This window comes from Geotrypetes seraphini, chromosome 6, assembly GCF_902459505.1.
Source record: "Geotrypetes seraphini chromosome 6, aGeoSer1.1, whole genome shotgun sequence".
In the NCBI taxonomy this organism is placed as follows: domain Eukaryota; kingdom Metazoa; phylum Chordata; class Amphibia; order Gymnophiona; family Dermophiidae; genus Geotrypetes; species Geotrypetes seraphini.
Window position 1 is genome coordinate 28,020,331 of NC_047089.1, and position 23,397 is coordinate 28,043,727.

The following is a 23,397-nucleotide window of genomic DNA, read 5'->3' on the forward strand; positions in this document are numbered from 1 at the left end:
AACCAGGAATATCTCAATTTCTGTTCTGCATCCAAGTGGTAACAAATGAAGTATTTTAAGCATGGGTTGTATATGCTTGTGTTAACAAATTTTTTTGCGTGATGATAATCATAGCAGTTTAAATTGTGCCTTTTGGTATATGTACTGCTACTTCAATTTGAGACTTTTTTCTCCTTCGTATTTTGGGTGCATACTGGGTTTAAAGTGGGGTGCCCCTCAGTGGCCACGATAATACAACATTTTTGAGATTATTTTTGTATTTGCTTGTACAACTTAGTACCAATTACCATCCTTGCAGCCTTATTTTGTAATCAACTGAAGCCCACACAGTTGAATTTTAGGCAGATCACATATAAAGAATTGCAATAGTCAAAATGGGCTATCACCAAAGCATGCAGTACTCTCTAGTCCAGCCTGCCCAAGATAAGTGCACATACAAAATATTCCAGAAATGATACCACCTCTTTCACATGTTAATTTATCAAAATCTAAATATGGAAATGCACAGGTATAGATTAAGAAATAAAAGGCAGAGAGAGCTCTGTTTCTCACCAGTAATGCCACTGCAAACATATCCATTTCTGTTCTGGTTTCTTATCATTGTTAGTCACTTTATGGTACTTGTCACAACAGCATGATGCAAAACTCTTAGGTGATATTAACATGCTTTCAAATTTGTCATCTCTATACCAACCAGATGTAATTATAGAAAATTTCTGTTTACATTTAGTTGCAGCTTCAGTGGTTTTATGTCGATATCAAAGTACGGTATAGGTTTGTTTCCAAATGTATGCCTTTATACGGATTCCGCTTCACTTACCCTGAGTTTTTCAACTTATTCTTGAAGGTTTAATGTAAGATAGCAGAGCAGGAAGAGTAATTACCCAAATGGTGTTTGCAAATCCCAAAGGATGAAACATACCTTCTGTTTTTACCTTCTTTAACAGATGTTGCAGCAGTGAAAAGATGGCCTTCAAAACCACCAGAAAATAAACCTTTTTCTACTGTTGTTTTGGGAGAGGATCAAGAGGATGACTTCCAATTTTAGTATTGTTTTCTTGTAAAAACAATTTTTAAATTGTTTGTATCTGATTATTAAATATATGAATGTTTTCCTTTTGAATAAAATAACTAATTAATTCAATTTAAGGCAATAGCAGGAGATGAATTTGGATCATTGGGGACCTATATAAAACTGATTGGCATCCAGAAAATGATACGTCACCTGTATGCAAAAAGAAATTGTAATACTGTAGTGTAAATAATAACTGTTTTAGGATCATAATAATGGCCTTTAGTGGCTGATCCATCATTGATTAAAAAAATACTTATTGAAGTTTCATTTAGTAGAAAAAAGTTAATGTAACAGACTTCTGTGTCTCTTCTGTGTTGGAATGCCATAAAGGAAGCACACACACGCAATCTTAGAGTTGAGAGGAGACGTTCCAAATGAATGGTCTCTCCCTCTTTTTATTGAGAATCATATCTCCATTAATTACTTAGTTAATGCTCTACAAGGTTATAATTTCATAATGCATTTACAGTGAGGATTAAAAGCAATGTTACTTACCGTAACAGTTGTTATCCAGGGACAGCAGGCAGCTATTCTCACTAGTGGGTGATGTCATCCGACAGAGCCCCGATACGGACATCTTGCAAGCATGTCTTGCTTGAAGAAACTCAGAAGTTTCGAGATGCCCGCACCGCGCATGCGCCAGTGCCTTCCCGCCCGATGTACCGGGCGCGTCTCCTCAGTTCAGGTAGCTAGCCTGAGAAGCCAACCCAGGGGAGGTGGGTGGGACGTGAGAATAGCTGCCTGCTGTCCCTGGATAACAACTGTTACGGTAAGTAACATTGCTTTATCCCAGGACAAGCAGGCAGGTATTCTCACTAGTGGGTGACCTCCAAGCTAACCCCAATGGGATGGTGGGAGAGTTGGCAACTTAAGAGAACAAATTTTGTAACACTGTTTGGCCAAACTGTCCATCCCGTCTGGAGAAAGTATCCAGACAATAATGAGAGGTGAATGTATGAACCGAGGACCAAGTGGCAGCCTTACAAATCTCCTCAATCGGTGTCGATCTGAGGAAGGCTACAGAGGTTGCCATTGCTCTGACCTTATGGGCTGTGACCTTACAGGGAAGGGATAATCCAGCCTGGGCATAGCAGGAAGAGATACAAGCCGCCATCCAGTTGGAGATGGTGCGCTTCGATACCGGTCGTCCCAACTTGTTTGGATCAAAGGAGACGAAAAGTTGAGGAGCAGTTCTGTGTGGCTTTGTGCGATCCAAGTAGAAAGCTAGAGCACGTTTACAGTCCAGAGTGTGCAAAGCAGATTCCCCAGGATGAGAATGAGGCTTTGGAAAGAACACCGGAAGCACGATGGATTGGTTGATGTGAAATTCAGAGACCACTTTAGGTAAGAATTTTGGATGAGTACGGAGAACCACCTTGTCATGATGGAATACGGTGAACGGTGGATCCGCCACTAGGGCCTGAAGCTCACTGACTCGACGAGCTGACGTGAGGGCCACTAGAAAAACCACCTTCCAGGTGAGATACTTGAGTGGAGCCGTGTTGAGAGGTTCAAACGGAGGCTTCATAAGATGAGACAGGACAACATTGAGATCCCAAACCACAGGAGGAGGTTTGAGAGGAGGGTTGACATGAAAAAGCCCTTTCATAAATTTGGAAACCACAGGATGAGCAGACAAAGGTTTCCCTTGTAGAGGCTGATGGAAAGCCGCAATAGCACTCAGGTGGACTCGTATAGAGGTAGACTTGAGGCCAGACTGGGACAGGTGTAGAAGATAATCCAATACAGAAGATAGGGAAGCTCGCTGAGGTTCCGTGGCATTGGAAATACACCAGGAAGAGAATCTAGTCCATTTTTGGGAATAGCATTGTCGAGTAGCAGGCTTCCTGGAAGCCTCCAAGACCTCCCTCACTGCTTGAGAGAACTGGTGAGGAGTTATGTTGAAAGGAACCAAGCTGTCAGGTGGAGGGACTGCAGATTGGGATGAAGTAGTGAACCTTGATGTTGAGTGAGTAGTGAAGGAAACACTGGAAGAAGTACTGGTTCCCTGCTGCTGAGTTGAAGTAGAAGGGAGAACCAAGGTTGTCTGGGCCACCGAGGAGCAACCAGAATCATGGTGGCATGGTCTGATCTCAATTTGACTAGAGTCTTTTGAATGAGAGGAAAAGGAGGAAACGCATATAGGAAACGTTTGCTCCAATCCAGCAGAAAAGCATCTGCCTCTAGGCGATGAGGAGTGTAGATCCTGGAGCAAAATTGAGGCAGCTTGAAGTTGTGGGGGGCTGCAAAGAGGTCTATCTGAGGTGTCCCCCACTGAGCAAAGATCTGATGAAGGGGGTCGGAGTGGAGCGTCCATTCGTGAGGCTGAAGTAGACGACTCAATTTGTCTGCCAAGACGTTGTCCTTCCCCTGAATGTAGACTGCTCTGAGGAAGGTGTTGTGGCGAACCGCCCAATCCCAGACTCGAAGAGCTTCCTGACAAAGAGGGGCCGAGCCCGTGCCCCCTTGTTTGTTGACATAATACATGGCGACCTGATTGTCTGTGCGAATAAGGACCACCATGTCGTGAAGCAGATGTTGAAAAGCTTGGAGAGCATTGAAGATGGCCCTGAGCTCCAGAAGATTGATTTGATGGAGTCGTTCCGCACTGGTCCAGAACCCTTGAGTGCGAAGACCATCCAGATGGGCCCCCCATGCATAGTTCGATGAATCGGTCGTTAGAACTTTCTGATGGGGAGGAGAATGAAACAGCAAACCTCTGGATAGATTCGAAGAGGTCATCCACCAGAGAAGAGACTGCCGTAGAGCAGGAGTGACCACAATGTGACGAGATAACGGGTCGGACACCTGAGTCCACTGAGATGCCAGAGTCCATTGAGGGATCCTGAGATGTAGTCTGGCAAAAGGCGTCACATGAACTGTAGATGCCATGTGGCCTAAAAGGACCATCATGTGTCTCGCTGAGATGGATTGGCGAGAAGACACTGACTGGCAGAGTAGAAGGAGAGCATGTAAGCGTGGAGGAGGAAGGAATGCTCGAAGTTGAATGGTATCCAGGACAGCCCCTATGAAGGGGAGAGACTGGGTGGGCTGAAGATGGGACTTTGGAAAGTTGATCTCGAAGCCCAAGCTCTGCAGAAAACAAATGGTAGTCAAGGTCGCCGAAATGACCTTGGGAGCGGACGGGGCCTTGATGAGCCAGTCGTCGAGGTATGGGAACACCTGGAGACCCATGTTCCGGAGTGCAGCGGCCACCACTACCAAACACTTCGTGAAGACTCTGGGCGACGAAGATAGGCCGAAGGGAAGCACTCGATACTGCAGATGCAGATGTCCCACCCGGAATCTGAGGAACTTGCGGGAGGCCGGATGAATCGGGATGTGAGTGTAGGCCTCCTTGAGGTCCAGAGAGCATAACCAATCGTTCTGCTCGATGAGGGGATAAAGAGAGGCAAGGGTCAGCATGCGGAACCGTTCCCTGACCAAAAACTTGTTGAGGACCCGAAGGTCCAAAATGGGACGCAGATCGCCCGTCTTCTTCGGGACCAGAAAGTACCGGGAGTAAAACCCCTGGTTTTGTTGATCCACCGGTACCGGCTCGACGGCCCGAAGCCGGAGCAAAGCCTGAGCTTCCTGGAGAAGAAGAGCGGTCTGTGTGGAGTTGGAAGGATACTCTCTTGGAGGATGGTCCGGGGGGACCCGTTGGAAATGAAGAGAGTATCCATCTCTTACGATGGAGAGGACCCAGAGGTCCGTGGTGATCGCCTCCCATCGATGACAAAAATGATGGAGACGACCCCCTATGGGAAAATATGGGGTAGGCAGAACGAGATCGGTTATGCTCCCTGGAGGAGAGTCAAAAAGGCTGAGTAGCCTTGGGAGCAGCCGGCATTTGAGGCTTTTGCTGAGTCTTCTGGGGCGGCTGTCGCTTTGCAGGCTGTCTCGCAGGAGGGGCCTGCCTTGGTTGATAACGCCTTTGGTAGATTATAGGCGGTCTAGAAGGACGAGACAGTTGTGGTTTAGGCTTAGGCCTCATGATAGACTGGAAAGATTTTTCGTGGTCTGACAGTTTTTTAGTAACAGTCTCGACAGACTCATCGAACAGATCCGCTCCCGCACAAGGCACATTTGCAAGTCTGTCTTGGAGATTCGGATCCATATCAATGGTGCGAAGCCAAGCCAGTCGACGCATGGCGACCGAGCAGGCCGCAGCACGAGCCGAGAGCTCGAAAGCATCATAGGAGGATTGCATCAATTGGAGGCGCAACTGGGACAGGGTCGCCACCACCTCCTCAAACTCAAACCGAGCCTCAGCATCGATGAAAGGTGTGAACTTGCGGAGTACCGGCAAGAAAAAATCCAAATAGGACGAGAAGAAAAAATTGTAATTGAGCACTCGAGTCGCCATCATTGAATTTTGATAGATACGTCTACCAAACTTATCCATCGTTCTCCCTTCCCTGCCAGGAGGCACGGAAGCGTAGACTTGGGAGGGGTGCGAACGTTTAAGGGAAGACTCGACTAGGAGGGACTGATGAGAGAGTTGAGCTCCCTCAAACCCCTTGTGGTGCACGATGCGGTATCGAGCATCCAACTTGCTAGGTACCGCAGGTATGGAATACGGTGTCTCCAAACACCGCATGAGAGTCTGGTCAAGTAACTTATGCAGGGGAAGCCGAAGTGTCTCCGCCGGAGGATGAGGTAAATGCATGGTGTCCAGATATTCCTTAGAGTACTTCGACCCAGTATCTAAGGTCACATCCAAGTCATCCGCCATCTGTCTGAGAAAGGATGAAAAGGAAAGTTGGTCCGCCAAGGCCGGCCGGCGAGACGGACTAGAAGACGTGGAAGCCTCCGGTTCCAGGGAGAGCTGGGAGCGGCATGGAGAGTATGAGGTAGATGGTTCTTCATACTCCGGTCCCTCTGGCTGGGATAAATCTGAGGATGAGTATCCCATACGCTGCATTTTCTTCTGTGGAGACACCTCCGAATGACGCGAGGAGTGTCTAGAAGAATGTCGAGATCGATGCCCCTCCCGATGCCGGGATGGGGAACGTGATCTTCGATGCATCGATCGATCCCTTGAAGCCTCGAAGGAATGGATTGGACTCGATGCAGTGGAGCGCATGGGAGGCAACGATGCCGACTCACGCAGTGCCACCCAAGTCTGGTATGGAGTGCGAAAGAACTCCTCCTGCGATGCAGTATGCCCAGGACTCCGATTATCAGGGGCCGATGTAGTACCCTGGTGACGTGGAGGTGTAATGGGCTCTAAAGGCGGCATGTCAGAAAGGGAAGCCCGCCTAGTGGGTTCCGGCGCCCTCCGCCGCTCCCCCTCGTCGAGCAGGGAAATCGAACGACGAGGAGGAGGAGGAGGGGGCGGACCGCTCTCCGGGACCGGGACCGTAGTATCGCCCTGAATATTAGCGATAAGCCTCGGTCCCATCGTCCGCATGAGCTCAACAAATTGAGCTTCGAGCAGGGATTTAAGCGATGCCGATATGGAGGGATCCGCACCGAAAGGGGGTCCTCCTGCACGGTCATCGCGTTCCTTCGTGGTCGAGTGCTTCTGCTTGGTAGCTTTGGGCACTTTTATGACCACGGGAGGAACAGTGGAAGGCGGTACCTGAACCGAGGAGACGGGAGCAGGAACCGATGCTGAACTCGATGCAGAAGCCGGTGTGAACGATGCTGGCTTCACGATGCTCGATGCATGAGTCGCAGATGCAGGCTTCGAACAGACCGGTGAAACATCTGTCGAAGTCGAAGCAGATGGCTCCTTAGAAGACTCCATCTTAAACATGGACTCCCAAAGTAAGCAGCGCCGTTTAAAAGAGCGCGCTGTGAGCGTGGAACAAGGCCGGCACGATTTCGGAACGTGTTCTGGACCAAGACACTGAAGACAGCGCCGGTGTGGGTCCGTCAACGAAATCGCACGCTGGCACTTGCTGCACTTTTTAAAACCGGTGATAGGCCGGGACATAGGCCGGAAAAGTGACGTTGCTAGGTCGAAGGAGCTAGGTCGCAGCCACGAGGCCGGCCCGGCCGAACCGCCGGACGAAATAATTGTAACTTTTTTTTTTTTTTTTTTTTAAATAGAAATAAAAGTTCAAAGAAAGTAAGTAAAACAATAAAACGCGGGGAAAGAAGGCAAAATACTGAAATTTCAGTCAGCGCAGAATTGAAGAGAACTTCTCAGCTCCGCGGAAAGAAAAGAACTGAGGAGACGCGCCCGGTACATCGGGCGGGAAGGCACTGGCGCATGCGCGGTGCGGGCATCTCGAAACTTCTGAGTTTCTTCAAGCAAGACATGCTTGCAAGATGTCCGTATCGGGGCTCTGTCGGATGACATCACCCACTAGTGAGAATACCTGCCTGCTTGTCCTGGGATAACCATTGTTTATCTATGTCATGTGTCTCAAAGCTACTATCTCATGTGACATATGAATACATAACAGTTATAATAAAGTGATTCCCAATGTGTACCTTTCTGATATGTCTCAAATCTTACTATGGCATGTGACAGTCCAAAGGTTATAATGCATGCTTCTTAAGCTCTCTTGATTAGCCTTGCTCAGGCAAAGTCTGATTGTTGCCCATATAAGGGATGCTTAAACAAGATAAGAGAAAAAGGGTAAATGTATGGTCAGGTTAATATATGGCAAGGGAGGGGGGAATGCCTCAGCCTTCTGCTCAAGGTGCAATCCTTGTCCTTGCTTAGAATGTATACGTGGCAGGAGGGAGAGGGAGAGGAAATGAGAAACAGGGTCTCAGAACCAAACCCAGGCCTAGGTCCACACATAGGCCCAGATCCGCACACAGGGCCTAGGTCGGTGTGCCGACCTGGCCTGCGCTCAGAACCGCCTGCGTGTGCTCACTCTGCCTGTGTTCTGATGCCCTGGATCAGAACTTATCAGATCTCCATCCCTACACTTCTGCTCTGCTTTGTGACATCCTTTGACCGCCTACTTTACGGCATCTTCTCCTCTAGTCCTGTGGTATATTGCTTCCTTCTGTTCACATCACATATATTTTCTTTTGTGCGACTCAAAAACAAATAGCCCAAAGGTGCTTATTATAGAAGCCCTGTTCACATTTTAGACATGAATAACCCAGCATCTAGATGTTTATATTGTATACACTTTTAAATCACAATTTTACAAAGCTGGATAGGGATATATATATATATATATATATTGTCACCACCACTATAGCCCAGGGCTGGGCTCTATAGCAATCCCAGTGGTTAACATAAACAGTGCACCAGCATGTGACCCGGCATGGAGTCACGCTGCAGGACTGGATTCTCAGCAGTAATCAAAATTAAAGCCAAGTAAAATAGAGTTCCAACAATGGTAGTGGATTATAGAAATACTTCTTTTTACTCAATCCTTCATGCAGGTAAGTAATTCATTAAACTTTCACAACATTGGTCAGGATTTCACACAGCATTAAAGAAATACTGTCAAAAATGGCAAGAAAATAAAACAGTCCAAAATAAAGTCCAAAACTTTCTTTCACTCCTAATAAAGTCCCAATTGCTCTTGAGACCACAGCTCTCCAAGTAGCACTGCCTGCTCCAAAGCAGGTAATTCAGTAAATCAAAAATGCAGTTCAGGATACTAGTTTCCCCAATTCTCAGTCCTTAAGAAAAATGAGGAAAGCCTCTGGCAACATTTATGACTGCCAGGAAAGGAGAGTGTACAGGTTTTGTCAAAATACAGCCACAGAAATGGCTTTCAAAATCCCACCCAGAGTGAAAACAAAACCTCTCCCCACACACTCCTAGCTTTCTCAAAAACCAACATCCAAAAAAAACCAAAACACAGCAAGCAAACAGTTCCAAATAATCCACACTCACTGTTTGCAGCTTGAGGCCAAGTCCACCTGCATAGGTTCAGGATAATCAGATTCACAGCCTGCACAAGCTTCTTGACAGTCCATGGGCTCTCCATTCAGGAATAGCAAGCCTTCTGCTTGTCCAGCCTCAATCAGCTCCATAGGCATAGGTCTGTTGCTCCTGTTTGGCCCAGGTGGATCTTCAGGGAGGCAAGGCCTGAACTTCCTCCCTAACCGGCCTGCTGGCTTACATACCCTAGGGGTGTGGCCTGATCTGAGTGAGTCAGCAGAAGTCCAGGGGCCTCTTGAGCTCCCCCGGTGGTGACTCGAAGAAAGCTCACCTACTTCCTCCTCAGATGAATCCAACCCCCTCTGGTGGTCAATGGCATTATCTCCCGAAACATAACCCTGGGAGATCTGGGAATTTCCCTTCCGTGTTTTAATTCTTACATTTTTCCCTGGCTTAACTGGGACCTTGGCAGGCCCCGGGTTCTGTTCCAGGACCCCCTATGAATGTTGAAAAACCGCAAATACAGTTTTTAGCAGGGGAGACAGGAGAGGGCAGCCAGAGCACCAGCAAGTGAAGGAAATCACTCGCGGTATGCTCCAACCGCCTCTTCCTGTACTAAAGTTGGGCCTCACCAATCAGGAGCTGTGTGTCAAGCAGCTCCTGATTGGTGAGGCCCGACTTTAGTACAGGAAGAGGCAGTCTGAGCATACCGCAAGTGATTTCCTTCACTCGCTGGTGCTCCGGCTGCCCTCTCCTGCCCAGTCATTCATGGTTGGAAAATACCGCGAATGACCGGGACCGCGAATTGCAGGCTGCGAATGACCAGGGGAGCATTGTATACCTAAAATTCAAAACGTGTATAGCAAAAGAGTGTGGTCTGGGCATGTATGACAAAAGTGAAAAGTGGAACCAGATCCTGGACTTCCAAGAGTTAAAAATGATGAAATTTATTAATGTCTTGAACAAATAAAAATATATCACAATGTGGTAAAAGCCAGACAAATTCCAACAGAATAAAAATAGATAAATGTTACTGCATTTAAGATGATCAGACCCTACATGGACCATGTTTCGGCAATGTTTAGCCTTCTTCAGGGGTCTTTGTTTTCCAAAGGTCATCAAGCGTACGTTGGGTGTTAGGTTTCATCTTTCTCATTCTATGTCTGTTGACGAGGCGATTGGTAAAATGTTCCCTCAGAAATGATATGGTACTTGATAGCAGACAAACTCAAATCTCAGGTTACGAGTTTGTGCACTGCTGTCCACCCACAAACAAAAGTGAAAAAAAGGGAATGCTTGAGGCAGAGCTAGAGCAGGGTGAAAAAATAAATGTGCATTTCTCATTTCAGCAAAGAAGACGTCCAATTCCAGCCAATAAATAAGCTTTTATTAGTGTGAATATAGTCCCAACCAGGATCCTGATTTCGGCAGAAGACTGCCTTCTTCAGGGGACAAACCAACTGGTACTATTGTAAAATTATGAGCAAATCAGCAAAGCCTGTAGGGTAATGTAAAACCGCTGGGAGTACGTAACGCATCTGCATTCTTAAAGATTCAGCAGTTTTACATTACTCTAGAGCAGGGCTGCCCAAGTCCGGTCCTCAAGATCTACTGGCAGAACAGGTTTTCAGAATATCCATAATACATAGTAACATAGTAGATGACGGCACATAAAGACCCAAATGGTCCATCCAGTCTGCCCAACCTGATTCCATTTAAATTTTTAATTTTTTCTTCTTAGCTATTTCTGGGCAAGAATCCAAAGCTTTACCGGTACTGTGCTTGGGTTCCAACTACCGAAATCTCTGTTAAGACTTACTCCAGCCCATCTACACCCTCCCAGCCATTGAAGCCCTCCCCAGCCCATCCTCCACCAAACAGCCATATACAGACACAGACCATGCAAGTCTGCCCAGTACTGGCCTTTGTTCAATATTTAATATTATTTTCTGATTCTAAATCCTCTGTGTTCATCCCACGCTTCTTTAACCCTTTCAGGACCATAAGGATCGTAGGCCAATTTTTGTGGTTTTGACGACATTTTTATGGTAAAAAGGGCTTGCAGATGCCAAAAAATTGATTTTTTTTGTGAAATATTATTTTTTTTTTTAAAAATCACACTTCTGGCTTATGGACAGTGTGGCAAGTGAATCTTCTCGTCAATCTGGCAACGACGCTAATGAATGAATGTCGGAACCAGTTTGTTTACATAAAGGCAGTATCATATGGAATCCGTACATATCAAATTTAGAACTGTAGACTATCCCAATCAAAATTTATAGAATTTTAAAGTTATGGGACAAATATGTCCCTTGGTCCTGAAAGGGTTAAACTCAGTCACAGTTTTACTCTCCACCACCTCTCTCGGGAGCGCATTACAGGCATCCACTACCCTCTCCGTAAAGTAAAATTTCCTAACATTGCCTTTGAATCTACCACCCCTCAACCTCAAATTATGTCCTCTGGCTTTACCATTTTCCTTTCTCTGAAAAAGATTTTGTTCTACGTTAATACCCTTCAAGTATTTGAACGTCTGAATCATAGCTCCCCTGTCTCTCCTTTCCTCTAGGGTATACATATTCAGGGCTTCCAGTCTCTCCTCATACGTCTTCTGGCGCAAGCCTCCTATCATTTTCGTCACCCTCCTCTGGAGTGCTTCAAGTCTTCTTACGTCCTTCACCAGATACGGTCTCCAAAACTGAACACAATACTCCAAGTGGGGCCTTACCAATGACTTGTACAGGGGCAGCAACACCTTCTTCCTTCTACTGACTACGCCTCTCTTTATACAGCCCAGCATCCTTCTGGCAGCAGCCACTGCCTTGTCACACTGTTTTTTCACCTTTAGATCTTCGGACACTATCACCCCAAGGTCCCTCTCCCCGTCCGTGCATATCAGCTTCTCTCCTCCCAGCATATACGGTTCCTTCCTATTATTAATCCCCAAATGCATTACTCTGCATTTCTTTGCATTGAATTTTAGTTGCCAAGCATTAGACCATTCCTCTAACTTTTACAGATCCTTTTTCATATTTTCCACTCCCTCTTCGGTGTCTACTCTGTTACAAATCTTGGTATCAATTAACATGCATGAGAGATTTGCATACCAAGAAGGCAGTGCAGGCAAATATCTCTCATGCATATTCATTGTGGATATCCCAAAAACCTGGGCTGCCAGTAGATCTCAAGGACTGAACTTGGCCAACCCAGCCCTAGAGGCTTTGCTGATTTGCTCATCATTTTACAATATTACCAGTTGGTTTGTCCCCCAAGGACGGCAGTCTTCTGCCAAAACCAGGATCCTAGTTGGACTGTATTCACACTAATAAAAGCTTAAGTATTGGCTGGACTTTGACATCTTCCTTGCCTTCCTTCTTTGTTGTTGCTTCATTGTGGTCAAGTTGGCTCCCTTTTTTCCTGTTTGGTTGCATTCCTCGTTTCAGAAAAGGAATGCACATTTATGGCCAAAAAAGATCATTTTAATTCTATCTTTAAATTATTTATTCATTACTTGCTGGAATATTTCATTTCTATCTCTACCTCTGTCTTTTTATTTTATTTTTCATACTGTTTCTTCAGGTACTTTAGTTAGATTGTGAGCCTTTGGGACAGTTAGGGAATTTCCAAGTACCTATCTTATTTATTTAGTTTTTATTTATTGTATCTTTAATGCATCATTTTTGTAAACCGCTTAGAAACCTCACGGTTATTAGCGGTATATAAGAATTAAATTAAATTAAAAATAATTGCTCCCTTGGATATCTAGCTTTTAGAACAGTGTTTGTTATCTGCATACTCCATTTGAGGAAGTAAGGGAAGTTACCCCTTAATCCCTCAGTATTTCTTGTCCCCACCAAAAGCAATATCAGCCAATGATAGGTTCTGTAGCAAAACATATATGCCCATATATTGTGATGCTAAGATGGCTAACGTACTGTCTATATCAGGGGTGACCAACACGTCGATCGCGATCGACCAGTAGCTCAGGAAGGCAACGCGAGTCGATCGTGGAGCCCATCCCGGGCTCCATGATAGACTAGTGTTGCCGTCCTGATCTACCGGGCCGATCAGCCTTCCTCTCCAGTGTTCTCTCTAGGGCCTTTTAGCTGGGCGGTCCGCCCAGCTGTCATCTGCTGCTGCCGCCGCTGCTGAACATTAAAAAAAAAACAAATAAAAACCGGCTTGGAGATTTCAGCCCGTAGCGAACTTACGCTCCGTGGCTCTAACGTGTGCATGCCGGCTTCCCTTCCCTCCGAAACCGGGAGTTATGTCTAGGGGGGGGGGAGAAGGGAAGCCAGCACGCACATGTTGAGAGCCCTGAAGCAAGCGTTCGCTATGGGCTAAGGCGGGAGACAGGTTAGTGAAGCATTTGCTCTTCTTGCTGCCGGGTCCTGCCTACTTTCTGTTTCCGCGAAGGCAGGACCCAGCAGCATTTCCCCCAATAGGTTAGAAACATAGAAACATAGAAAAAAGCAGCAGAAAAGGGCTATAGCCCACCAAGTCTGCCCATTCCAAGTATCCCCTCCCCTGAATTTACTCCCTTAAAGATCCCACGTGAGTATCCCATTTTCTCTTAAAATCCGTCACGCTGCTGGCCTTTATCACCTGGAGTGGGAGTCTGTTCCAATGATCCACTACTCTTTCGGTGAAAAAGTACTTCCTGGAGTCGCCATGAAACTTCCCTCCCCTGATTTTCAGCGGATGCCCTCTGGTGGTCGAGGGTCCCATGAGCCAGAAGATATCATCTTCTGACTCGATGTGTCCAGTGATGTACTTATATGTTTCAATCATATATGATCACGATCTTGGGCTGATCAGCCTTCCTCTTCCCGACGGCAGAATTGACGTCGGGGAGAGGAATGCTGGTCGGCCGAAGCAGGGAGAGCTTGGGGCGGCGGCGGCTTTCGGGCCTGTTATTGGTGGCGGTTTGGGTCCTGGTCCCCGGTGGCAGTGGCTTGGGGGAGGGCAGGGAGAAAGAAAGAAAAAGGGCAGGCAAGGAGACAGAAGGAAAGAAGAGAATCAGAAAAAAAAGAAAGGGAGGCAGAGAAAAAGAAAGGGCAGGGAGAGAGGAAGGAAAAGTTGGGGGAGGGAACGAGGTCTGGAGGAGAGGAAGCATACAGGCTAAAAGAAGGGAAGAAAGATTGGATGCACAGTCAGAAGAAGAAAGTGCAACCAGAGACTCATGAAATCACCAGACAAGGTAGGAAAAATGATTTTATTTTAAATTTAGTGATCAAAATGTGTCTGAATTTATATCTGCTGTCTATATTTTACACTAAGGTCCCCTTTTACTAAACCGCAATAGAGTTTTTTAGCGCAGGGAGCCTATGAGCGTCAAGAGCAGCGCTGGGCATTCAGCGCAGCTCCCTGCGTTCTAAAAACTGCTTTCGTGGTTTAGTAAAAAGGGAAGGGGGTATATTTGTCTATTTTTGTATGGTTGTTACTGAGGTGATAGTGCATAGAGTCATCTGCTTTGACCTCTTTGAAAAACCCTGGAATAGGAATGATAATTAACATTTTCTATGCATACAGTGTGCGTTGTGTTTTTTTTTAATTTTATTGTTGGTAGATCATTTTGACTTGGTCATTAAAAGTAGCTCGCAAGCCCAAAAAGTGTGGGCACCCCTGGTCTATATGCTAGCACATAAAAGTGTTATGTTCTGAAAATGATCATATTACAACTGCCTTCCTAGACTCTCACTGGCTACCTATGCAAGCACGAATTCAATTCAAATTCTACTGTCTATTATTCAAAGCATTAAACAGCTCCGCCCCCCCCTATCTAAACAACCACCTAAACCAGATCCTCACCTCAAGACAAAGAAGAACTCCAAACCCTTTTGCCTTCCCTCCACTCAAGGGCACTCAGCGCAAAAAGATGTTTGATAACCTTCTGGCGACGCAAGCAGCAAAACTTAACCACTCCATCTCCAACCTGTTGACGGCAACGGGTGACTTCAAAACTTTTCGAAAAGAAATCAAAACCCTACTTTTCAAAAAATTTATCCAGATATCTTAACCCAACCCTTCCCCCTCCTCCTAGATAAATTCTCCCCCAAAACCTCCACTTAAATAATCTCTTCCTCCCCAAAACACCAACCAAGTATTCAGATCCCTGAAATGTAACGTAATCTTATTTGTACTCTAACTGTAATCTATTTGTTATATCACACAGTAACGTACAGTCAATTTAATATCCAATTTGCAAGTTCTTCCAGAATTAATCCAGGTACCTCTCCTCCCTTGTAACCAAAAAAACAAACAACCCCCCCCCCCCCCCCCCCCCCGAAAACTGTTGTAACTTCACTGGAAATGTCCAGTTAGCTCTTTTGTAATCCGCCTTGAACTGCAAGGTATAGGCGGAATAGAAGTCCCTAATGTAATGTAATGTAATGTTCTGAAATTGCGGTACATGCACCATTATTGTCATGCTGCGCCCATTGATATTTTAGAGATTTATTAATCTAAAATGAATGCTCCTCCTGCATGTAACCAAACAAGCTGGATTAGTACAGTCAGTTCTACACAGATATTGAATGTTAACAGCATACCTAGTCTCTTTCACACACAGAGAACATAAGTAAACCCCCCACTAAGTACAAGTAATCACAAACAAAAAATAGAAATACATAGATATAAATTAGAGTGAACTCCCTGAAATCTAGACTCTGCATACTAGTGCTGCCCGATTCACGATTCAAATCGATTCAGTTTACAAAAAAAATCGGCCTCCCGATTCGATGACCGACCCTTCACCCGTGCCTTCCTAAAGCAGGAGTAGCAGCGCTGCCTCTTGCTGGCCATCTGCTGCTGCTCCTGCTTGAGGGGGGAGGGTCAGTCAGAAAGGCCTGCAGGTTCCACCAACTTCCCCGCTCTTACCATAAGCAGCTAATAGGCAGCCTGCAGGATCGTTGGTGCTATAGTGATCCCTGCAGCTGCCCCTTGTCCTCAGCGGCACGTTCTCTCTGCTATGGTCCTGCCCCTGCTCTGACATCAGGCTCAGCACCCTGAGGTTGTGGGTTCAAACCCACACTGCTCCTTGTGACCCTGCTCCTTTGAACCCACAACCTCAGGGTGCTGAGGCTGTAGCTTTAATCACTGCGCCACACACACTAGAAAAAGAGAAGCAGTGACACATGACCCCCTGCACTGCAAATAAGAAAACAGCAAGTGTAAATTTCAAAAACTTACATATTCCAATCTCTACATTACAAATTAAGGGTTCCTTTTATCAAGCAATGGTAGAGTATTTTATTGCAGGACAGCGAGGTAAATGCTCAGATATATTAGACACATTATGAGCCCGCCAGACAGGGACAGACAGGGTAAAATGCTTGGATACCTGAAATCATTCATGTAAACCATTCTGAACTCCCCTGGGAGAACGGTATAGAAAACTGAATGAATGGATTGATTGAGCACTGGAGCATTTACCTCGCCAGCCCAGGGCAAGGGAGAGTGCATGGTGCAGTGGTTAGAGCAACAGCCTCAGCACCCTGAGGTTGTGGGTTCAAATCCCATGCTTTTCTTTGTGACCCTGGGCAAGTAATTTAATCTCCCATTATCTTATGGGCTATTGTACTAAAACTTAGCATGTGCTAATGGTGTGTGCTAAGTGCCACATGGCGCATAGGTATACCTGTACTGTAAAATAGGTCACACATTTAAGCTTTTGTAAAAGAGCTACTTAGGGCTCTTTTTATCAAGCAGCAAGAGAGTTTTATTTATAGTATTTATACACCACTTATAGCCTAAGTGGTTTACATTCAAGTAGGTTTTGGAGGGCTCATCATACACCAGTGTTTCTCAACATGCGGTATGAAGCACTAAACAGGTCTCCCGCCTCCCTTCCTCTTTCATCGTCGCTGCCACCGGGGATCCCATGCCCTCCTTCCTGCCTGCCCCCTCTGCCAAAGTGCCGGCAGGGATCTCATGCCCTCCTTCCTGCATTTCCGCCAAAGCTGACCCAGAAGGCTTACTGCTAACGTCAGAAGGAAGTCTTCCGGATCAACAGGAGATCCCAGTTACCTCCTTCAGCAACACAGGGTCGTGTCAAAGGCAGTGGATTTTGCACGCTGCACATGGCTGACCCAGAAACCTCCCCAATGGGAAGGCTTGTGGGTCAGCCACGTGTATGTAGTAGCCGCTGCTCACAATGTGTCCCTGTGCGGCTGAAAGAGCAGCCCAGCTGGACGGCCCTGAAGGGAGCAAGCATGTTATAGCAAGTAAAGGAGAGAGGGGACATGATCGTGGGACAAAGGGAGAAAGGAGGGGACATGATTTTGGGACAAAGGCTGGAAGGCAGAGAGGGGGGCAAAAACTCAGGACAGAGAAGGGAGGGGGGCATGAACTCAGGACACAGAAGGAAGGGAGAGATTATGACCATGGGACACAGAAGGGAGGAAGGAAGGAATGAAGCACTAACTTGGGAGAATTGTTGGGCATGAATGTGAGTGAGAGGGAAAGAGATGGTGCACATGGGGAAAGGAAGAAAGAGGAAAATTGTTGGGCATAGTCCAGAGAGGATTGAGGTAGAGATGCATGGGGAAGAGAAGGATGAGAGGAAAAATGTTGGAGGTTCATAGACAAAATTGCGCGAGACAACGGCGCACCGACAATGAGCACAGACAACTGAGCGCAAGATTGACGGTGTGCCGAAGAAAAGCACTATTTTAAAGGGTTCTGACGGGGGGTGTTGGTGGGGGAACCCCCCTATTTTACTTAACAGACATCGCGCTGGTGTTGTGGGGGGTTTGTAACCCCCCTCATTATACTTGAAACCAAACTTTTTGCCTGTTTTGTAGGGAAAAAGTTCAGTTTTAAGTATAATGTGGGGGGTTACAACCCCCCAAACCCCCCCACAACGCCAGCGCAATGTCTGTTAAGTAAAGTGGGGGGGTTCCCCCACACACACCCCGTCGGAGCCCTTTAAAATAGTGCTTTTCTTCGGCGCGCCGTCAACCTTGCGCTCAGTTGTCGGCGCGCTGTTGTCTCGCGCAATTTAGTCCCGTCACCATGTTGGATATGGTGGTGGAGAGGGAACAAAGGGACAGATTGAAGTGGATGCAAGGGGGAGGAATATTGGACATAGTGATAGAGAGAGAGATGTGGCATGGTGCTGGAAAGGGGTGATAGAAAGAGAAATGGGCATGGGGCTGGTGGGCAGTGATGAAAATGCTGCACGATCCGGGAGATGAGAGAGGGAGAAATGTTGGATGTGGCAGTAGAGGGGATGGGAGAGATTCCTGGATCTCTCAAGATAGATGGGCAGTGAGAGAGAGAAAGAGGGAGACATATTGCCAATAGGGGTGGAGGAGAGAGGAAGAAAAGTTGGACTTATGGAGGGAGAGAGATGTTGGTTGGGGAAGGGAATGAGGACTGAAGAAGAAGTGTGCAGGAGGCAGAAAGAAAGAAATATTGGATGCACAGTCAGAAGGAAGTGCAGCCAGAAACTCATGAAATCACTAGACAACAAAGGTAGGAAAAATGATTTTATTTTCAATTTAGTGATAGAAATGTGTCAGTATTGAGAATTTATATCTGCTGTCTACATTTTGCACTGGATTTGTCTATTTTTTTATAGTTGTTACTGAGGTGACATTGCATATTTTAAAGTCATCTACCTTGATCTCTTTAAAAAAAAAGAATACATTTTCTCTGCATACAATGTAATTTATGTTTTTAAAAAAAATTATTTTGTGGTTACCATTATGTATTAATAAGATTGTTTATTAATTTGCAATGCCAAGCAACAATTATACAGCAGAATAAAACTTTTTTTTACATAAGCACATCCTATAGCTCCACTCCCTTCCCTTCCCCACCCCGACAAACAAAGCAATATAGAAGCACCTAGCTAGAATTAACATGGTAAGAATCACATATTCAATAAGCGACTCCTTGCATTAGGTGTGAGATCTCTCCAAAAGTGTTCCCAAATCAGACGAAATCGATTATGTATTAATAAGATTATATTGTGTGTATATGAAAAATGAATGGAAGAACTGCATTACAATTAGTGCTATTATTATGGGGGTGGGGTCTGGGGAGGAGTTTGGGTGGGGGTACTCAGTTGCTATTTGTTAGACTTAAGGGGTACTTGGCTTGATGAAGTTGAGAAACTTTCCCATACACCATAAAGGGGTTATGGTGAGATGTGTATCTGAGACCTTTTATTTGAAGTTCACTGCTGTGCCCCCTAAAGTGTCCCACTGTTATGCTGGGATGTCTGTGTGGTACTACAAATGTTGGCCTCCTCCTACTTCCCAATGACTTGTTTTTCATTTGTACTTTTTATTTTTTAATGGTTCCAAAAGACAGATGCACTGAACACAAACACAACCATTTTTGAAAAAACAAGATGGACATTTTGCAGTTTTTAAAATGGGCATGCTTGGTACTTGATTTTTTGTGTCTTCCGCAAAAATGTCTAAAGTCGGATTTAAATGTCATCTCAAAAATGGCGGCCTGCCACATGTTTCAACTCCACTTGTCCCCTTTACTGTCTAGTAAGATGTTTTAATATGTTTTGTGTTGACATTGTAAGTACTGTTAGTTATGTCCAAGTTATCCTCACTGTACACTGCCTTGGGTGAATTTCTTTAAAAATAAAAAAAAGGTAAATAAATCCTAATAACCTAAATAAATAAATGAATGGATGAAGAAAGAAAGAAATGTGACACATAAACAAGAACCAGCAAAAAGGAATCAGCCTGATAACAGCACAATGAGACAAGAAGAAATCTCTTGGTCAACAAAAGTAAAAAAACATTCTGTTTTGACTTTAATTGTTAAAAAGTGACTACCTGGAGTATCATTTTAATTGTTTTAAACTACATTTAAAGGGGGGGGGGGGTTTCTCCCACGTTCCCCACATCTTCTTCAACATCCAGAACCTAAATTTGGATTGTGAGGAAGAAATGGAGAAAATCGATGGTGAAGGGCGCAAGGGAGGCCCCTGTCTACATTTTTTTTTTAATTAAGAAATTATTTCAAGTGGAATAGAAATTACAAAAGTCATTTGAGAGGAAAGTGCTGACAGCTTGTTGGGAGAAAGTTTGTGTGGGTTTGCCAGAGAAACAGAAAGCATAGTGTTCCAGCTTGGTGGGAAGATAGCGTCATCCCGAGCTGAGGAGAGAGGGTGGGTCCCTGAGAGGCTCACAGAAAGAATCAATGGGACTTTGAGCTCTCAAGGGTGTCACCAGGAGAAGACAGAGCAAAGATTGTGTGGCTTTCATGTCAAAGAGGTAACTGTGAGAGTGAGGGAAAGATTAGCAGGAAAGATAAGAGGGTGAGACCTGGAGTGACTCACCACATGTACCAAAGGAGTTGTATGAAGAGATTGGCGGAACATCATAAAAGGGTTTTGAATTGACTAACATAAATAACTTTGAAAACAGTGTCAGTAAGCTGTCACGCTTAGATTACTGCAATCTACTCCTAACTGGTCTCCTTCAGTGTCGCCTCTCCCCCTTGCAATCTGTGCAAAACTCTGCTGCGCGACTCATCTTCTACCGACCTGGCTACGCTCATGTCACCCCTCTCCTTAAGTCACTTCACTGGCTCCATATCTGCCATCGCATACAGTTCAAAATCTTATTGCCGACCTCCAAGTGTGTTCATTCTGCTGCCCCTCAATATCTCTCCTCCCTTCTCTCTCCTTATACACCTCCCAGAGAACTCGGTTCTTCAGATAAAGTTACTCTTAACGTTACCCTTCTTCTCCACTGCCAATTCCAGACTTTGTTCCTTTCATCTAGCTGCCCCCTATGCCTGGAATAAATTACCCTGAGTTTGTCCGTCAAGCCCCTTCCCTCGTTTAAATGCAGATCCCTCAATCGTTAACCCTATTCCTCTGCCCTCCAACCCATCCAGCTGATTAACCTGTATCCATGACATCCTGTTTGTCTGTCTTGCCTGTTTAGATTGTAAGCTCTTCGGAGCAGGGACTGTTTTCTTACTCTTTGTGACTCTGTGCAGCGCTTCCTGCGTCGGGTAGCCCTACAGAAATCATTAATAGCAATTGTGAATTAAACCCAGTTATCAACCGCATCTTGCTCTCCCCTGATTCTTCGATAAGAGTTAAGGTAGTGGCAGACCCAGTTTAAGCTTTTGTCCATCGGAGTCTTAACTTGCACGCCAGAGCCCGTCCATCCCAGGGCGAAAGCAACGGCGGGGCTCAAGGTCGCTTCACACCTCGCCACGTCACCTCGCCCCGGCCCATCCCCCGGCCGCGAGCGGCAACAAAAGAGCCGCGCCAGCAGACGCGAACCCGAGCCCGCGCGCGCATGGCCAAGCGCCGCAGAACCCCGCGGCGCCGCTGCCGGCGGAGGCTGCTGGCCGCCGCCCTCACCTGCACCGCGCTGGCCGTGTACGCCGCCTGCGGCCACGAGCTGGCCCGGCTCCTGCGGCCGCCCCCTGCCCAGACCGTCACCGTGCTGCTCTGGGGGGAGACGTTCGGCGAGCGGCCGCGGCCGGGCGACTGCAAGCTGCTCTTCGACATCAGCGACTGCAACGTGACGACGGACCGCGGCCGGCTCGGGCAGGCGCAGGCGGTGCTCTTCCACCACCACGACCTGGGGGGCGCCCTGCCGGCGGAGCGGCCGGCCGGCCAGCGCTGGGTCTGGATGAACTTCGAGTCTCCCTCCAACACGGCCGGGCTGCGGGAGCTGGGCGGCGTCTTCAACTGGACCATGTCCTACAGGGTGGGCTCGGACATCTTCCTGCCCTACGGCTACCTCTACGCCCGCCGCAAGGAGGCGGCCGCCGCGCGCCTGCCCCGCAAGAGCAAGCTGCTGGCCTGGGTCATCAGCAACTGGGGCGAGGAGCAGGAGCGCGTGCAGTACTACAGGCGGCTGGCGCGGCACGTGCGCGTCGACGTATACGGCCGTGCCGGGCTGCGGCTGCCCGGGGACAGCGTGCTGCGCGCCGTCTCGCGCTACAAGTTCTACCTGGCCTTCGAGAACTCGCAGCACCCGGACTACATCACCGAGAAGCTCTGGCGCAACGCCTTCGGGGCGAGCGCCGTGCCGGTGGTGCTGGGGCCCAGCCGGGCCAACTACGAGCTTTTCGTGCCCGGGGACTCCTTCATCCACGTGGATGATTTCTCGAGCCCGCGGAAGCTGGCCGGCTACCTCAAGCTCCTGGACCGCAACCCGCCGCTCTACCGGCGCTACTTCGCCTGGCGGAAGCGCTACCAGGTGCACGTGGCGTCCTTCTGGAGCGAGCACTTCTGCACCGTCTGCCAGGCGGTGAGGGTGGCCGGGGACCAGTTGAAGACCGTGCACGACCTGGCTGGCTGGTTCGAGAGCTGAGTTTTGAGCATCGGAATGGGAGACGTTTCTCAGCTGCAGTAAAACTTCTGCTTGGACCTTCCAAGAGGCGTTTTGCGGAGACTTTGACAACTATTGGTCCGACGTGCGAACAGTTATACAGAGAAGAAAAGAATGTCAAAGATGCTGAATGTACTCGCGAGGCATTTGCACTTTTGAAGATTTTACCTCTGCTCTTCCTCATTTGGGACCTACAGAGAATTGGAATGCTTTAATGAGGCTGAAGTGGAGCCTTCGCTTTTATTCTGGGCTCTAGTTTAGCAGCCAAGTGTCTGGGGCCGACCTTTTGGGGCCCAGAACAGGGGTACAGTACATGGAGTGAGCATTCAGGGAAATACTCATCTAATAACCAGGCTGCATTCTCCATTGGAAACTGCTGTTTCAGCCCTGTCCGCCTGCGCTGCCTCACTTCTGTGCCTCCCTCTGTCCAGCCTTAGGTGCTCTGTTTCATGGGATTTCTTCCAGTATTAATTCTGAGCTTGAATGTTTACGAAACCTTTCATTCTCCCCAAAACGTGCTAACACAGATAGTGGCATAGGAATTGGCAGCAGTACACCTTTTGTTCACTGTAAAAACAAAGATAAACAACTGTCCCATTTATAATACCGTATTTGCCGGCGTATAAGACGACTTTTCAGTACCTTAAAATCCTCCCCAAAGTCGGGGGTCGTCTTATACGCCGGGTACTGTTTACATGCAGTGGCGTACCAAGGGGAGGGGGCGGTGCGCCCCGGGTGCCAGCCCTAAGGGGGTGCTCCCGGCCTTGCCGTTCAATCCCCCCCCCCACCCCCGAAGGACCGCTCGCCCCACTGACCTTCCTGCACCACCTGTGAAGCAGTCCGCAGCAGGATCGCGAAGTCAGCGTCAGCGATCCCGCCCCTCCTCTGATGTCAGAGGAGGGGCGGGACCGTGGCGCAGGAAGCAGCGCAGGGATCGCTGACGCTGACTTCGCGATCCTGCTGCGGCTGCTTCATAGGTGGTGCGGGGAGGCCAGGGGGGCGAGCGGTCCTTCGGGGTGGGTCAGGGCATCAGGCCTTCAGGGTGGGGCGGGCGGGCAGGCAGGCAAGCTTTCAAGGGGGAGGGGGTGACAGGCAGGCAGGCCTTCAAGGGGGGACAGGCCTTCAAGGGGGGAAAGGCAGGCAGGCCTTCAAGGGGGAGACAGGCCTTCAAGGGGGAGACA

At 47.4% G+C, this 23,397-nt stretch overlaps 2 protein-coding genes across 3 annotated transcripts in view; both read left to right on the top strand.

Annotated features, from left to right (window-relative positions):
• C6H11orf97 (chromosome 6 C11orf97 homolog) overlaps positions 1-1,555 on the top strand; it is a 44,475-nt gene extending 42,920 nt beyond the window's left edge. For both annotated transcript variants that reach the window (XM_033949785.1, XM_033949784.1), the window contains one exon: positions 948-1,555. In XM_033949785.1, coding sequence (XP_033805676.1) covers positions 948-993 — 46 coding nt within the window. In that variant the 3' untranslated portion in view covers positions 994-1,555. The remainder of the gene's footprint in view (positions 1-947) is intronic.
• Positions 1,556-21,161: 19,606 nt separating this feature from the next.
• Positions 21,162-22,921, top strand: FUT4 (fucosyltransferase 4). The gene has a single exon (XM_033949437.1). The coding sequence runs from the start codon at positions 21,173-21,175 to the stop codon at positions 22,196-22,198; it is 1,026 nt and encodes a 341-aa protein (XP_033805328.1). The 5' UTR covers positions 21,162-21,172; the 3' UTR covers positions 22,199-22,921.
• Positions 22,922-23,397: the final 476 nt, after the last annotated feature.

Coding starts and splice junctions, on each gene's coding strand:
- FUT4 (XM_033949437.1), top strand. CDS start 21,173: ATGGCCAAGCGCCGCAGAACCCCGCGGCGCCGCTGCCGGCGGAGGCTG.